The sequence below is a fragment of the Dermacentor andersoni genome, chromosome 10, assembly GCF_023375885.2.
Source record: "Dermacentor andersoni chromosome 10, qqDerAnde1_hic_scaffold, whole genome shotgun sequence".
NCBI classification, from domain to species: domain Eukaryota; kingdom Metazoa; phylum Arthropoda; class Arachnida; order Ixodida; family Ixodidae; genus Dermacentor; species Dermacentor andersoni.
This window is the reverse complement of record NC_092823.1, coordinates 25,495,496-25,514,200: the sequence shown is the minus strand read 5'-3', so window position 1 is coordinate 25,514,200 and position 18,705 is coordinate 25,495,496. Positions and strand designations below refer to the sequence as shown.

General features: G+C 42.7%; 1 protein-coding gene across 1 annotated transcript in view; it reads left to right on the top strand.

Annotated features, from left to right (window-relative positions):
- LOC126519170 (acetylcholinesterase-like) overlaps positions 1–16,093 on the top strand; it is a 42,558-nt gene extending 26,465 nt beyond the window's left edge. The window contains exons 3-4 of the mRNA XM_050168784.2: positions 1,584–2,806; positions 15,926–16,093. Coding sequence (XP_050024741.1) covers positions 1,584–2,806; positions 15,926–16,067 — 1,365 coding nt within the window. The 3' untranslated portion in view covers positions 16,068–16,093. The remainder of the gene's footprint in view (positions 1–1,583; positions 2,807–15,925) is intronic.
- The last annotated feature ends 2,612 nt before the right edge of the window (positions 16,094–18,705 follow it).

Sequence of the window (18,705 nt, the reverse complement as noted above, 5' to 3'; positions counted from 1 at the left end):
GGAGGCATTAGCCACCTGTCTGAACAAAAGGAGATTATGTAGATATCTAAATACATTTCGAACAAGTTCAGAGAAGATTGCATTCCTGCCCTGTAATAATCTTGCCCAGAAATGTGTCGCTCTAGACGGAAGTGACATACGGTCCATGCAGGTAAATAAAGAGAAAAAATTTAGAGGATGAATTTATAGCATTTGAAATCATACAAGATGTTGTGAGACCAAAATTCAAGCTAAGCTGATTAACCCAAAGAGCAGTCAAGCCAGAGTGCAGGCCGAGTAAAGAAGGGATGTTCTACAATGGATCAGAGCCATGTCACTAGCCAAGGAAATGAGAAATCTGCGGAGTGAACTACTCCTGATGAATTTTACAGATTACAGAACCGCACTTGATGTCATGGCGGCACTGTGTATTCAAGGAGTACAGGAAGCATACGTAATTATCCTAGCGTTTATCTATGAAGAATAAACGGCATCCTCAATCATTCACCAAAAAGTGTAAAACTACTGAAAAAAAGAATTCAGGCGCGGGGATACAAACTATACAATGATATTCGCTGCATGCGTGAAGTTCTAACGCGGCTAGCCTGGAAAGAATGAGGAGTGATGATAAAATGAGAACATCTCGTCAACCTATGGTTTGCAGATGACAATATCCTTTTCAGCAACGCTGTAGATGACCTGAAATAAATTCTTGAGCAAATTAGCCGACAGAGCATAGGAGCATGTTTGAGCCGTAATGTGTTCAATAGCTTACCGAGAGCACGAGAATGTCTGATACGCAGTCATCCTCTAAAATAAGTGGAAGCGTAACTTTTATCAGGGCAATTTCTCACAGGTGACCCCGTTGAAGAGAAATTTGCTGAAGAATACTAATGAATGGAACGCATACGGCAGGCATTAACAAATCATGACCGCCAGCCGGCAATCAATGCATTCTACCGGCACTAACGAATGGGATAGAAACGGGGGTTAGCAAAGAAGCTCGCAAAGTAGAGAACAAGCGATGCAACAAAAAATGCTAGGGGTAGCGTTAACATACAGCAAGACAGCGGTGTGGATTGGAGAGTGAACTTTCGTAGCCGATATTCTAGTTTACACTAAGAGGAAGAAATGGAGCTCGGCAGGCCATATCTAATGCGTAGGGCAGATAACAGGGGTGTATAAGGATTGCAGAATAGGTGCCTTGAGAAGGGAAACACAGTGAAATAGGGCAGCTAATTGGGTGTTATTTTGCAATAATAACGTAATGTCAATGGGGGTTAAACAGGTGTAATTTGAGATCTCTTGGAAAAGCCTTAATCTGGAACTGAACATAAGAAGGCTGACGAAAATGGTGATTCTACTCTAAATGCCTTCTTGTTTCATACCTGTCAACTGCTTGTAAAATGTCCGAAGTGCAAATAGGATTGGAGTAATTTTCTCACGGCAGATGTTCGCAGTTATGCGCATAACCCAGAAAATGTATACCTGTCCCTAATTTTGATTCAGCGTCAGTGCCACATAAATTTCAAAACTCACTGCGAGCATTACATTATGTACTATAGTTCACGCGCACTTCGGTTGCCTATGTTTTTTATGTACAGGTGCGCTTTCCCGGCATCGGCATGGAAGGGCTCGACGATACGGAGGATTGCCTTCATCTCAACGTGTGGGTCCCCGAACTCGCCGGGAACCACCGTTCGAGTCGACCGGTCTTGATCTGGATCCATGGAGGGGGCTTCACGCTCGGCAGTGCCAATCAGGCGAACTACAGCGGAGCCGTGCTGACTGCGTTCGCGGACGTCCTTGTCGTGTCCATGAATTATCGACTAAGCATCCTGGGCTTCCTGAACGCGAACTCTCCAGATGCGCCGGGGAACGTTGGTCTTCTAGACCAGGTCATGGCGTTGAAGTGGGTGCAGCGCAACATCGCATTTTTCGGGGGTGACCCACAACAAGTCACGTTGTTCGGAGAGAGTGCGGGGTCATGGTGCGTGCACGCACACATCATGTCACCGATGAGCGAGGGTCTTTTCAAGAGAGCACTCTTGATGAGTGGCACTATGTACAGCATTGACGTATGGGACATGGTTCATGAGAGCATGGTCAAGGGTGACAAGGTGGCTGGCATCGTCGGCTGCTCCGAGGGTGGCGCAATCAACCTGTTTTCAAATCCTGAGAACGTCCTAAGTTGCCTCCGCAACAAGTCCAGAGAGGAGCTCGTTGCCGCGGCTGCAGAAAGCGTGGCCCCCAAAGTTATGCCTTTCTTTCCAACCTATCATGACGCCTTCCTTCCCCGGAATCCAATAGAGGCAATGAAGCGCGGTTTTTTCGCACCTGTCGATGTCATGGCGGGAGTCACCTCCGACGAGGCAGCTTTCTTTCTGCTGTACCCGCCGGTGCATGACCTCCTAGCCGAGGACCTTATTTCAGTGTCTCCAAAAGGACTCGCTGATTCTCTTCAAGGCCATTTGTCACGTTTATGGAAACAGGACACACCAGACGTGCTACGAATGTACGTTGACGACGCGCCGCAAGGTGACAACAACGCTTTCCGGAGGCAGTACGTCGACTTCTCGTCAGACAGGGTGTTCAACTGTCCGTTACGGTTCATGGCAGACAAGCACAGCGAACGGGGAGCAAAAGTGTTCGCCTTCGTCTTCGCCCACAAGTCGGCGACAGCCCCGCTGCCTGGCTGGATGGGGCAGCCTCATTCCTTTGAAATACCGTTCGTTTTCGGTGAGACGTACGCCGCGGAGCCAGCATCGCAGGACGGCCGCATGAGTGAGGCCTTCATGCGGATGATGGCCACCTTCTCTGAAAATGGGTTTGTTGCGTATTCTCACCTTCGCTTCACTTAGAACCAATCTATGTTTACATAATCAAGGGTTCCCCGAATGTTCATCTAGTTATATATCAACGAATGAGGAGAATCACGGTCACTGACGAAGTCTGTTCAAATATCTGACGTTTCGGAACCGCGTACGGGTTCCTTATTCACTGTTGGACACGAAGCTGTCGTCACTTATGTAGCCAGCACGGGACGTAACGAGTGTACGTAAAAGGCAGGCATAGTCACTGATGTCGGGTTCATCGTAGTTGGCGTCGACTGAATGAATAGCGATTCGTGCAGCCGCCGGGATGACATGCTCTTTTCCTTGGCAACAACAGTTGCATTCTCCAGTCAATCTTGCGATTATGTTTTCGTGTGACTGTTATTTCTTACGTCACGTGTAATCATAACATAAGGAGCCAAGAAAAATTGACACTAAGGACAACATAGAAGAAATTACTTCTACTTATTAAATCAATTAATTCATGTAGTAGGTACAAGTAATTTCCCCTATGTTGTCCTTGCTGTCAAGGTTTCTTGGCTCCTTATATGATTAATAAAAATCTTTCCCCTTGGTTAGCCCCCTTCCTTCTCATTTATTACGTCACGTTTGTGGTTCTTGAAGCGTCTTGAAAACTTCTGTGTTTTTCCAATATATGATTGATGGCAATCAGCGCACGGTGTTTTATACACGACTCCTGGAAATGATTAAATGGGCAACCTTTATTTCACGTACATTAGGTGGTTGCGGAAGTCGGGATGTGGGCAACGCGCAAGTGTTAGTTGAAAAACATGCACGATAATGCCTCGCTGATACCTTGGACGTAAAGAACGGCTGTACGTGCACAGATTGTTCTGTTGATCTCTGAGCTTGGCTCTAATGTCCGCTTGTCGGTCCTCCATATGAAACGACTAGGGTAGCCGTTGCAGGCTAGCTCACGGAGAACCACCCGCAATTCCTTTTTCAATGCATCGCCACCTGAGCAGACGCGCACGGCGCGTGTTATCAAGGACGATACTACGGACGTCTTGTGGTAGACAGGATGACAGGAACTAAACTTGAGGTTACCACGCGTGTGCGTAAGCTTCCTGTAAACCGAGAAGGCGAGAGCACCCCCATCCAGGTGAACCAGTACGTTCTAGAAAGGCAGCAAATGGTCAATCTCATGTTCAGCAATGAACGGTATGTGCGCCTTTTGTTCGTTCAGGCAGTCCAGGAAGCGTGGGCTGTTCTGCTTCTTCAAGATACAGAGGCAGTCATCCACGTAGGGATAAAAAACTTTAGTCCCCGTATTCAGAAATGCAACTTAAGTTGAAGCCCATGCTTGACTTGATCTAAGTGACGCCTATCATGAACGCGCCGAAGGAAGCGCAAGGAGCGTCTTTGGGCACGTTAACGCCAGGCGTCATCTAAATCAAGTCACGCATGGGCTTCGACTTAAGTTGCATTTCTGAATACGGGGGTAGGTGTCGGTTTGAATGTGGCCAGCACCTTTTATCCCAATGCTTCCAAGGCGCCATTGCCGAGCATGCAGAAAAACATAATCTCCAGATTGACTGGGACAATGGTATAGTGTTGTCGCCTAGGAAAAGAACACGTCATCCCGGCGGCTGCTTGAATAGCTAATCATTTAGTCGAGACCAGCTACGATGAAGCGAGCAGCAGGGACCATGCATACCTGCCATTTACGCATGCTCGTTGCGTTAGGTGCTGGCTACATAAGTGACGACAATTTCCTGTCCAACTGAGTGAACAATTAACGCGTACGCACTTCCGAAACGCCAGATATTTCATTATACTTAGTCAGTGACCATGATTCTCCTCAATTTATGTTTGGTTCAAGCGCGTCTAGAGGCATACTATTCAAATCAAATATTCGTTTTCACTTCCCTATTGTGCATAGGATCGAGGTAATGAAAACCGTCATTGAGCATTTACTGCATATTATTCTGATCACTCTGGGTTTTGCAAGGTGCATCCGAATGTAAGCACACAAGCGTTCTTGCACACCGAACGCCATCGCACTTCACCTGACACGACTGGGAATGAAGTCTGCGATCTCTGTTTCGGCAGTTTCGTTGCCGTAAGTTTATAAACATTATAACTAAGTTTCAACAGCGCGAGTAAATCAAGGATGCACAGAAATACAAGTAACTCAGAGCAAGCGCTGACAGGAAACTTCATTTTTATTTGAGAAATGCCAGCTTTTATATTAACTGCCCAGAAAATGGATGAGTACACATATACATATACAATACAAAATTATAGCCTACCAAGCAGGAGATGGCCCGCTTAAACAGCTATGTATAAAAGGACTCCATTATTTCGCTTACCCTCTTACTTTATCCTTTCCGAAAAAACGTCTGTATGTACGTACGTACGTATGTATGTGTGTATGTATGTATGTATGTATGTATGTATGTAGGTATGTATGTATGTATGTATGTATGTATGTACGTATGTATGTATGTACATGCTTATGTACACATCTATGTATGTATGTATGTATGTATGTATGTATGTATGTATGTATGTATGTATGTATGTATGTATGTATGTATGTTCTCACATAGGAGGGCATGAGTGATTACTACACAGGCCCGCTAAGTCGCTTCCATAGCTATCCTTGACGTCAGTAATAAGTGGGCATTCAATCCCATGTTTGAGAAGACGAAATTCTTATCGAAAGGAAAAACTGAATAGAAAAGAGAAATGATAGAGGCATTTTACATTAGGAAGGTTGGAGACAGCGGTGTAAGCGCGCCCCTGCATACTCTATAATAATACTAAGCGTCATTTTTGCATGATAGACAGATATTGTAGTGCATTTTCCTCAGACACGAAGCCCGCTGGGGATAACTTTCGAACCCGGTTCCTATTACCGACTGGTATATTATGAACGTGAAAACACGATTTTTTCTTTTAAATGCACCGGATAGACGCTGGAGCCAGCATACACATGTAAATACACGAACTGTCCGCGTATGATTCTTGTCATAAAAAGACATTTTTATCGACCAAAAGACACAGATGAAGATCTAACATCGTGTGGTACGTTGGTGTCTCGCTGCTGCATCCTTTATTTTTTGTAAACTCAGCAATGTAGAGGTACAGGTACTTCGTGGTTGCCTTTATCCTCTGTGACTACACAACGGCCTAGACGAAATTGGTGAGAATTTTCGTAACAAGCTTACAGAGATAATGCGCCTAATCCACTTTCATGCAATTCCGCGTGCTTTAGAATTTGAGACGGCGCATGTTAATTTATGCAATTGCATCTGAGCCAATCCTAAAGAATAGAAAAAATCTACGTAATTAGGTATTACGGCGCTGAAGAGCTTATATGTATCTTTGTAGGCATGCCTATTGTGGATAGCATATATAAAGGCTGGATTTCTTGAAATAAAAATTAAATCGACAGTCAGTGTTTGTTCTGTGGTTCTGTGGTATTTGCTTCGTTGTGCGCGTGTGTTTTAGCCGCGCTATTTGAGCTTAGTTTTAAAGATTAAGCAACTAGCTCTCACCAAGATGTTGCTAATACTAAACTCGAATTACGTATTTTTAAATATCAATAATGACTTAGTGAATCTTACCCCGAACGTATCAAGATAAGAAGCGTGCCTAAGATATCCAAAATGTAAATGTGATGAAAAAAGTATTACTAATTATGTTTAATCAATAACTGCCGCAGAAGGGTCGGTATTCTTGTTTGCGGCATTTTCAACCCCATGCTCCCCTTAGAATTAAGTACATGAACAATGTACATAAACATAGCAGCTGATACTGCGACACACGTGTGCGAAGTTTCATAGTTATATTCGTACTTCAGAGGGAACTACACTATTATTGTGCATTGCAAAACATCAAAACAAGAGTGACACCTTTGAATGTCGCTACATTTTTTTGGTTTTAGAAAACAATTATGCACCTGTCTTCGAGAGAAATTGGAGTAGGCGTGCGATGTGCTATACGAAAAGGGCCCTTCTATACAGCGATGCGCCAAATGATAAAAACTGCGAGAGAACGAAATATTTTGTTACTTAGAACCAAATATATAATCATGGCCGCTGACAGAATTTACTGTTGAAATCACATACAAGGGTAGTTTGTTGCACCAGCATGCTTAAACATTTAAATTTTGCGAGAGACTCAGTAGTCACGCGTGAGGTTAAAAATATCCAGAGTAACTTTAGCGCAATGGCACACCTAATATATTTATTCGTTTATAAAAGCCAGAAATGCATCACATCGGGGAACACAACCCTGAATAAAATGTGGTAGCGCAATTTCTTAACATACAGAACCAAGCATAAACACAAACTCAATCAATACACCAAAGATTGAGCAACGACAGCACTAATGTCACATATGATCGATAAATACGCAATGATTAATCATAACAGCAATTGGAAGCACGTCATACATAATTTAGAAATGTGCCGTAACCCGAAGTATATGCGATGTCACAACCAAAAACACAACTACAAAAAAGATCCTCTAAAAAGCACAGCGAGAATGAGGTACTGCAATGGATCTGCAATATGTCAAGATGACCCAATTTTGCTTGCAAGAATTATTAGCAGGCAGGAGTTTATGGTTTCAAAAACATTTGAGATGGTTCGCGAATGCATTATGATCAGTAATACGCGCGATGTCAGGCGAAAGCTCATCCACTGAGGTATGGCAAGATGAAGCGGTGAGTGAAAAAAAGAGATTAGGTCTGACGAATTCAGAGGCTCCACTTTAAGCTGAGGACCAAGTCTCAAGGACACACTATGGGCTGGTCTGATCTGAAGCGTAGCCCGTGATGACTCATTCTGGCAAGCCCTGTGAAAAACTCAAAGGAGCGCGTGCCGTCTGCATCTTTCCAGAAGAACTAGATTAATTGACGATTTTATTTCTTTCATCCTTGATGTTCGCATGTAGTTTTTTGTGAGGAATCGAGCATCTTTTTTGTGAAGAAACTCAAATTTCTGTATGAGGTAGGCCTCACGCCGATTCTAAGTTTGGGATGCATATTGGATCTTAAAGCGTACAAAAGTGCTGTAAGCGAGAAGTTTAGTGGTGGGGCTAGCTAACAAGTTTCGCCGATCGAAGCCAAATGTTTCAAAGTTTTTGCAAAATATAGCATCTGTATGAGTGTTCCGTAACAAATCTGTTGACAAATGGCCGCCCAAGTACTTTACAGAGCATGCTCAGGTTATAGGCCTATTGTTTAATGTGTAGTCGCATAACATGTGGTTATCTGTGGCCGTAAATATAAGGCTTTGATTTTATGGACGTCAATTGCATATGTCACTCATTGCACCATTTAGTCAGCTTGTCTAAATCAGATTGTAAGCAACAAGTACACAAATGATTGGTAATTGATCTGTAAATCACGCAGTAATCAGCAAATATACTGACTATGGAAAGCAGACCACTACTGATATTGTTAATATAAAATAAAAATAATATGACTCCGAACACGGACCCTGTAGTACACCAGATTTAACGAGATTTAATGGAGACGAACGTTCCTCACAATAAGTGATCGGTAGCGGCCAGTTCACAAATATGTAATTTACTTAGTAATTCTCGTACTAATATTCAGGCCAGTCAGTTTGTGATTCAGCCGCAACTGAGAAACCTTGTCGAAAGCCTTCGCGAAGTCCACAAATACCGCATCAACTCTGTTTAAAGAATGAATAGAGTGGTGTGTGTCGGTCAATAGTTCGAAGAGTCGCATTTCACAGGATTCACCGTGTAGAAACCTATACTGATTGACAAAAAATAAGTTTGTTCTATCAGAAACTTCATGATTTCGGCTGAAATTATACGTTAAAGAAGTTTGCAACACAAGGCTTGTTAATTAAATTGGTCTGTAGTTTGAGGTATTAGATGAGTCACGAGTCAATATATTGTTGAAATAAGGGGACTAATATGTTGCTAATAATATTCCAGGTTTTGCTAATTTGAGTAGTTTAGGGCTTAAGCCATCAGGACCAGGTGCATGTTTAGTCGAAAGACGGTCAATGGAAGATTGGGTTCCTTGAGCAGTAATAATTATATCGTGCATAGTATAATATAAAACAGGAAATTATTATCGGTTATTTGTTATTGGAATCTCATCCTTGAAAACAGACGAAAGAAACCTCATTAAATTCCACAGAGACATGTTCAGGAGAAAGAATACCGCCATCCCGTTGAACCTGACGCGTAGTTAGGGTTTCGAACTTGCGAAAATTATTTCTTATCGTTTTTGACCGTGTTTGAAATGTCATTGGTAAAAAAACATACCACTGGCGGCTGTTATTTGGTTCTTCTACAAGTGCGCACGTTCACGCTCCAATCTTCCTCCGTGGTTGATAACTGCATTTTTGAGTGCAAACGTTTCTTTTTGTTAGTGCAACGTTTTACGTGCATCGTAAACCATGGGCTTTGCGTCGAGACCGTTATATTGACTTCAGGGATGTACTACTGTTAGGAGAAGCCAACTTGTCATGTATGATATAAAAATTAACACAGCTAGCTGGGCGAGTTGATGACTGAACGTATTGCTAGGGTTAGGGTTGCGCTGTCCATACCTAGGAATATGCACGAATGAGAGCCAAGGTCATGCTTACATTGTGAAGGTGGAAAGATCGCATAAAATGGGGAGGAAATGTCGAAAAATCACCAATCGCCAATCACCATATCGATATTTGCTTGGCCGTAATCAAGAAAAACTTCCTTTGCATTTCCTGTTTTTTCTGCTTGCATACGAATTCACAATGCAGCATATTGTGATTGCTCATGCAACCCAGGATAGTTACTGGGTACTGTTTGGCTCTTTGGTTAATAAAAGATCTAAAAGTAAATTTCGACGTGTTGAAGCACAAACCACCTGGTGCAATTCAAATGACGACAGTACTTGAAGAAATCATGAAATTCACGCTTCTTTGTGCTACTTAGAGGCCTGAATCATTGCCATTCAGCATCTGGATAATTTAAATCGTCAGCTAAAAGTATTGACGAATTGGTTACTTGCTTCGCATAAGAGTTACTAATTCAGGCACTCAGAAAATTCATCCGATGAATCAAATGGCGATAGCAGCCACCAAATACACTCGTGACCCGTGCAGCCCACCATATAGGGCTACCCAAACAATTTTGTGGCATGAATAAATATGAAGAATATAAGCTCCCAGATTGTTTTTACTGCAATTAAGACACCACCACCTCGCGACTTCCCCCTATATTTTCTGAATGGTGTAAATTGTAGGGACAATGACAACTCGCAGTGTGCAATATCGTGAATAGCCAGGTTATTGTGTCTAAAACTATATCTACTGAAGATGATTCAACTTACAAACAAAGCTGATAATGACGTAATAGTTCTGCGGAAAAACACAAGGTGTAGAGAAGTAATGAACCCGTATGGTTTTCCTTTGTAGCAATTGCTACTATCGGGTGGATGTCTCATTTTTCCTTAATTAAAGCTGACCTTGTTCATGGTACAGACAACGTAAGCTCGACACGAGAATCGACGAAAATCGTCCTGGCTTTCCTGTTCTCGTCACTGGATTTAGTGGGGGCATGGTGCTTCGGTAGGGCCGTTACCCTGCTTATGTATGGTCGAGGGTGTAAATTCTGTTGTTTAAGGCAAGCTTGTGAAACACAAGGTTGGATTTGTATCCAGGCTTTCATTCAGTACGAGCGAAGACTCTTGGCTTCGGCCTTATAAGTTGCATCTTGGGCGAACTGTCCTCTTCAATCCATGCACGTGGTTATATGAATTCTTTCAGTTTGGATGCATTATTTCCACGTGTAATTTTTGTGTTTGAAATTGAGGAACTTCACAATGTCCGGCCGAGAGTAATCTTGTATTTTCTCCCCTATTCTATGGGCAGGCTCAATTTCTTCAGTTGCAATTTCAAGATTTTTTTTACACAAATCCCGTTTCAAGACCTTCCTTGTCTTTCCATGACTGAAAGCGAATCATGGATGCCTTACAAATTTAGGTTATTTCGACGCATTTTGTTAATGAGGTCCTCAACTACTAAACTTGACGATATGCAGTGTAATAAGCACATTAAGCGTCTCCCGTACGCATACAACAGTCCCATTAGCCTTTGAAAAATATATTCAGCATTACTACTAAGCTCTACGACATCTTTTATATGATATTTTTGTTTGAAATATAGTCGCTTCCGGCTTTGTGGTTGAGGGAGAATTCAACACTGGAGATAGGATCACGCAGACACCGCGGCTATATTGTAATACTTCTGTAATGGGTAACTTAAGGCGTAATCTAACATAATAGACATCAAACATCCCATTGGCCATGGGCATCGCAGCAGCATTCCGGGCATACATGGACAAGCGTTGGACCACATACTGATTCCATCGCTTGTGCAAGTATCCGAAAGGCTTGTGTTTGTGGTTCACGGCTAGTGGGACACCTTGAGTAGTGTGATGACTTCTTTCACAATCAAAGCTCTTTGATCGCCCCTTTTTGGGGTTGCAGTTATTACATTCAAGAAACCTTAGTACTATTTTCACTGAATATGCTGACTAAAGCTTCGAGTATAATCGCCATTGGATGGTATTTTGAAATACTGTCACAGAAACTCAATAGCTTGTTCATAAAAAGGAACTCTGCCCTTGGACAAGACAAGCCACTCTTTTTCAGTCTTCAATGAGAGTGTAGGGAGATCATTATTCTTGCACGTTGGGGCGGAATCTACCACAAAATTCCACTATTAAATTTTCATTGCAGCTGCCTACATATGACAACCCACATTAAGTCACCGACTGCAGAGCGGTGGTTTGACGTTCCTTCAGTTCGTCAATTATATTTCCGGGTAGTGTAGCGGCTAGCTATTCAGCATTAATGTCGGACATCTTGACTACACTCAAGCTTCGTGACTTCGATTGCACAATTCGATCACGGTCAGCGCTCAATTCGTTCCGGCCGCATATGAGTTTAATTCCGCCATATATGCCCTCATCAGCACGTAAGAAACGCTTCTCTGCTGTACGATAACTGGTTTTTCTGCCGTCAACTGTATTGCATTTAGTAAGGTTCGTAAAGGTTCATCCCTGACTACCACTCCTCAGGTGACTGATCTTACCTTAACCTCCTCTAGTATATAAAAAACGAAGTCGTCCTAAAACCACAGAAAACGTTGTTCATTCTTATCACAAATGGGTGCCATGTATCGGTTTCATAGGAAGCGTCATGGACGTGAAAACATTCAGGAAACCTTTTTGTTGACCGACTGCTAGCGCATGCTTCTTGATGAACATACAGGGCGCGTACTCCAGTCGAGTTAAGCTGCGGCTCCAATGTCGCATGGACCTACAACGATAACTCTTCAATTACATATGAGTTCGAAGGCTACATACGTTTTCGCGCTCAACTTCGACCCAATTTCACATTCTCGTGCTCCTGGTATTTGCGAAGTCACTGCACAAGTTATTCGGCACTATTATAATAGTACTCCATGAGCTGCCATCTAAGAAATAACTTCGAAATCTTTAGATAATTTGACAAGGATCACAGCAGCACGACGTGCGCGAGGAGCCATTGGTCTGATGCTGGAAAATAGTGTTGTTTGCGGAGATGTCAGTCACAATCGCAACGATGACGAATTCATATGACTCGGCTGCAGCATCCGCATTCTTAGTGCCCTGGAAGACATTCTTTCCGCATAATTATCTTGCTAAATAGATAAGCGGTATACATACCATTGTCTATTAGCGCCATATAGAAGAAAAAAAAAACACGCGAACATGTTCACGATAATTTTCTACATGCTCTGCGCGCAGCTGTCGAGCCTGTCCTTAAGATCAAACGCAGAGTCTGTTTTCCTATAATTTTGTAGTGGAACTTTATGATTGCTTCTGAAATCATTATTGAACATTCAATCTGCAGCCGGAGCATTGAACTTTTGTCGGTAGGTATTTTTCTCAACCCAAAGCTCATTCCATGCGGTTGGACTTTCATCAGTGAATTCCTGAACCCTGCACTTGGCCGGCAGATTCAGGATCCTTCATGTTCATCATTATCATCATGAAAAACATTTATTGGTTTCCTCAGGATCTTTTGTTGTAGTCGGTCAGGTGAGATACCAGGTGACTGACGTACAGCGCGCGTTGTGTCATTATAAAAAAGAGAGACCGCTGTTCTTTATGTAATTACCACCGTGTTTCTATCATAAGTACTTGCTTTAAATTATCAGCATATGTCGTTACAGATTACATTCGCGATTTTTTATAAAATACTAACATACTCTCACCATGTTCACGAGAACAATATCTATAAACTTGTGACTGCACTGTACGATATTTCGCTAGTGTTTGATAGGTCCTGGCAAGTTGTTCTGTTGTTTCTTTATTTTTGGAAGGCGTTTGAAGAAGTGCCGCATTGAAAGCTATTGTTTAAATTAGAAAGTATCTGACTTCCATGAGGGGTCCTATAAGGTGAAAGTAATCCAAGCTGTTTTTATTCGAATCTCCTGACGTGAAATTCATGTAACCACTGAAGCAAGCATCGGCCGGTAATCCGCTACATTGTTTTAAAAGCCCAATCAAAAACCTTTCTCGTTTATAGTATGTCACTTTCTTTTGCTTTCAAAGCGAATAGCATTGCCTACGTTGAGCAGTCTTTTCTTATCTAATTCACTCAAAAGAGGCGAGCAGCACGCTCAAGTGGAGAAAGTTTCGATGGGGTGGAGCCAGAACAGTGAAAGTAGATAGCCAGATGAGGATGGCGCTGCCGGAGTCTGCGGTTGGTCTGCTTCGCCTTACCGAGCTTGCGGTGGCTCGTTGAAAACCGCGGGGGTCTGCAACGGAAGGTTAAGAATAGCACGAAAACAGAGCCTTACCAAAAGAGAGTTGGCAGAGTGATGTTGAATACGTGCCGAAAGGGCCTGATAACGTTGTACGGCCACGCAAAACTTTTAATAAACGCAAATAGACCCGTGCTCCCCGACAGCTCCGAATAACGGATGCCTGAGCAATTGGCGTGCAGGCCTATTTTATTCCTTTCGGAACGGGGCAGTCTCCCGCTGTTCGGAAAAAAATCCAGCTTCTTTCACCATATTAAAGCATCCTTAAGGCGTACGTGTCACTTTGACGCGGTTAGTTCTCGCGGTTTTGTGAGGTCGTGGGACGCACAGGCGAAGTGGTCATAGCCCTAAATCTTTTGAGCAATAACAGAGGGCTAATGGCGAAAAGGCGCCGAACCAGCAATAATTATTTTTCATTTATTCCGTCTATTCAGGCATAACCAGTTTGCACACGTCATATCAGAGGTGGAGCTATCGCGGTTTTCGACACGTCGTGTGAAAAACAGGCGAAGTGAGGTTGGTCCGAACATTTTTTGACCAATCGCGGACGGCTTAGTGCAAAATCGGAATAGAAAAGTTTGAAATAGTTTTACATTATAGTGGCCTCGGTGTTATTAAATCTGGTCATGCATATCTAACACATAGAAATCAGTTTGTTGAGGTCAAGGATTCCTCTTCCGTTCTGAATGTTACTTCAGGTGTACCACAAGGTAGTGTGTTGGGTCAGTTTTTGTTTATAACTTTTGTTAATGATTTAGTTAAAGTTGTGCCTTAGGACATACTTATTCGTTTATTTGAATATGACTGCGTTGTTTTTAAAGAAATATCTTCAATCAATAGTTATGCTTTTCTCCAAGAAGCCATGTTACTAACTTATGATGTCATTAAAGGAGCATGGAACTTTATAAGGAAAAATCAATTCTCTTGAGAATAGCACGAAACGAATTGCCAAGCGATCTTTCATATGCCTTCTCAATATGAGTACAAAAGAGTTTACGGGTACAAATACGTCAGAGTCACTCTAGCAAATATATTCTCCTAGTCAGCACATTTCAAACATCTGCCCGTCAGCATTGAGGAAATATGGCTTCCTAAAAAGAAACTTAAGTCTGCTAATAAAGAAACAAGAAATCTAGCTTTTCTTGACTATATAAGGCCTACATTTCAGCAATGTTCAGTTATTATGGACCTACATACTAAAAAAGATGTCAAAGTAGAGAGATTATCCAGAAAAGTGGTTAGATTTCTTTTCTCCAAGTAGAGAAAAGAGCATTCAACCACACAGGTTATTACACTAAGTAGCATTCCATTGTTAGAAAAACGCAGAAAAGTCAGTTTCCTATCGTTTTCAGATCAAACTATTTTTGCAGCGAAGCTTTTATTTGCTACCTTTCCCACTATCGTGTTCGCGTGCAGAAAAAAAATCCCGGAGATAGTACGATGCATGCCTGGCCGACGCGCGGCGGAAGTGAAGCAGGCGTTAAAATAACGTAGCTTCTAACGGCTTTCCCCCACTATCGTGTACGTGTGTAAAAAAAAATCCCGAAGATAGTGCAATGCCAGGCCAACCCGCGGCGGAGGTGACGCAGGCATTAAATACTCCCTATGCATGCGCCGATTTCAAGGATGGTGAAATGCCGGACCAACCCGCGGCAGGTGTCGTTCGCCATTAAGGGGCCCACATACACAGCTTCGCTGGTCAGCCTTCTTCACAGAGTGGAAGGGCACTGAGTTTTTCTGATAATGCCTCAATAAAGTTACAAGACTGTCTAAAGTCCCTCTCTGCCAGAAAGGCGAGACACTAACACATATTCATTGGCACCCTTTCTTGCTGCTACTAGAGCATTCCTCTAGCAATTAATGATTGGACCCTTCTCCCAGTATGCATGTCTTCTTGAGTCCGATAACTTTTTTGTCCAGTTTGATAACACTGGTTTGCAATTGTGCATACTACGCTCCGACAGCATGTGATCCCAGTTTGTGTAATTTATTGTTTAATACTTTTGTACTAGTATTGCGTGTATTAACTTGTAAGTTAAGTTTTCTGTTGTATGTATTGTCTACAATTGTATTTTGTTAATTAGAACTACAAGGTTTGCTCATTCTTATTTACTGCTGCCTGTACTGTTTTTTTTTTTTTTTTTTGGCCAATGAAGGCCTGCAGTTTTTGTAAATAAATAAGAAAATGCAGCAATGCCGGGGACTGCTAAGATTATAAGGTTTGTCTTTATTTTCGTATGTTTCTACAAAAAATGTGAATAAGTATCCGTCACAAACACAATATTTCTCTTCTGCCAGGGTTCCCGAATTGCCGAACAACCAGGAATGGCCGCCGTACACGCAGAGTTCGCCCTTCATGGTGGTGATGGGCCACGGAACTTTCAACCAGACACAGGAATTTCGTGCTAGTCACTGCGAGCGATGGAGGTCACTGTTCTAAACGAATTAAAAATGGGTTTACTTATCCACCTCTATCATCATTTCGCAACTATTGTACATTTGATGAGTATAGCGGATAAGTTGGAAATCTGCTAGCATTTTTCCCCACTTCAATAAATAAATACCACTTGCTAATAACCAGTGTGCACCGTTAGAAGTGCGCAATTTAAGAAAAAATAGTAACTACAGCGCCCATTGTCTCCATACAAGTAGTGCAAGAGTTCAGTATGAATTTGCAGCCCCTTGAGGGCTTTCCCTTGGAGCATGAACTTATTTGAACTCGCTATAGGACGCAACGAAATATTTTTTGCGGAGGAATATTAGAAATCTCAAACGTACGATTGTCACGCACACGGTAATGCAAATGGAATCTATGTATATGGTTTTCGCACAAAAAGATCTTCAGAGCCGAATGAAAACGAGTCCTTGTCTGGCAATCGAACCCGCGAAGAACGCGCTTACGAGCTGGTCACTTTGATATCTGAGCTAACAAGGAGGCTAAGAGATCGCAGAGCGAGGCCGAATTAAATGTATGTGTGTTGTTTCGTAGCTTATGGGCCAGGTGTGGCCAAAGAGCGCCATGCCAGTGTAAATGGGTTCGCAGTGGAGTGATCAATTGTGAGAAGAAGATGAGACGTGGCTGTAAAGGGGCCTAGAAATAGTCATTCTGAAGTACGTAAAATCTACACGTAGTAAGATTGTGGCAATGACCAATCAGGTCTACTATAAACTTCAGAAATGCATTGCGAAATAATGATCCGCTATACAAAATATGTTAGATGCAAGGATTGCCAAGAAGCACTAGTGGCTAAACAGAGCTCTTAAAGCAGGCATTCTGAGATCATGAACAGCAGGTTGCCATTATTCCTCAAGAGAAAAGTTTATAACAGCTGTGTCTTACCAGTACTCACGTACGGGGCAGAAACCTGGAGGCTTACGAAAAGGGTTCTACTTAAATTGAGGACGACGCAACGAGCTATGGAAAGAAGAATGATAGGTGTAACATTAAGGGATAAGAAAAGAGCAGATTGGGTGAGGGAACAAACGCGCGTTAATGACATCTTAGTTGAAATCAAGAAAAAGAAATGGGCATGGGCAGGACATGTAATGAGGAGGGAAGATAACCGATGGTCATTAAGGGTTACGGACTGGATTCCGAGGGAAGGGAAGCGTAGCAGGGGGCGACAGAAAGTTAGGTGGGCAGATGAGATTAGGAAGTTTGGAGGGTCAACATGGCCACAATTAGTACATGACCGGGGCAGTTGGAGAAGTATGGGAGAGGCCTTTGCCCTGCACTGGGCGTAACCAGGCTGATGATGATGATGATGACAGAGGGACGATTACAAAACAGTAGTACAAGTCACATTGTAAACGGTATTAGAACACGGATGTCGTTGATTAGAGTGAACTTTGAGAAAATATGTTAGGCTGATGTATGTTCTCTGCAGAAGGAGGGACCACTCATGTTATTGTACGTATAAACTTTCAATGGGACTTGTTCTGAAAGCGCTAGTGGTCATGCAGATGCCTAGATGATGGACGGTATCTAGTGTGTTTAGCGTGCTGGGGGCGGCAGAGTGATATATCACGGCAACATAGTCCAATCGCTATTGAATGAGGCTCTTGTAAAGATTCAATAACCACATCCTGTCGCTACCCCACGTTTTGTGGCATAACATTGTCAGCGAGTTCATTGTTTCTGAGCATTTCAACTTGAGATATTTTATGCGTGGAATGAAAATTAACTTATAGTCAAGTATAATGGCTAAAAACTTGTGCTCTTTCTTCAAAGGTAGTTGTTGCCCATGCATTTCAGTATTGTAACCAGCAATGAGCCTTTTTTTTCCTGTTAAAAGTACACAAGAGCTCTTGTGGGGGCTCACTTCAAATCCGTTTTATTCTCCCCATTTGGACACTTTGTTCAAGCCCTTTTGTAGTTGTCTCTCGCACACTGCAAGGCTGCAAGATTTAAGACCTATCTGTATGTCGTCTACGTGACGGCATAAAGAATAGCTGGCAGTAATGAAGCAGCTAAGCGTGTTCATCTTCACGATAAAGAGCGTTTTGCGTGCAACACTGATAAGTACACGAAAATTGTCGTAAACTTACAAACTGCTAGCTTTGTAGACGTTAAAACTGATAGGCAGTTCAGTGTTCTAGTTGTCTTATCTGTTCTTGTCGATACGGCAACAAATATACAAATAGAATAAGGCCCGCGCATTAATCTCTCAGGGCGCATGCGCGCCGCCCCTATTGAAAGGCGATGGTGTGACCGGCAGTCGAACATGGAACCTGATGCTCTGCAGTGGACCCCGTAGTCATTCAGCCACTGAGCCGGGTGAGCCTTGGCTTTGTCAGCACGCTTTGAAACGACCATCCATTATGCCAAATAAAAACGCGATGTTACCTGACTTCCAACGCCAGCTGCTTGGGCTTGTGGCCAGACGACATCGAAAAACGCTCCCAACGGTGAAATTATGGTACTTCATCACTAAAGTGCGCTTTCTAGCAGTGAGCCGCACACATTCATATTTGAATTCTAGTCTACGTGCATCCGAAGTATACTTGGCACACTCATAGCAAGCTTTTAGCATATCATCGATATCCCACAATATACTTCTCCAGAAAATGTTCTCTGA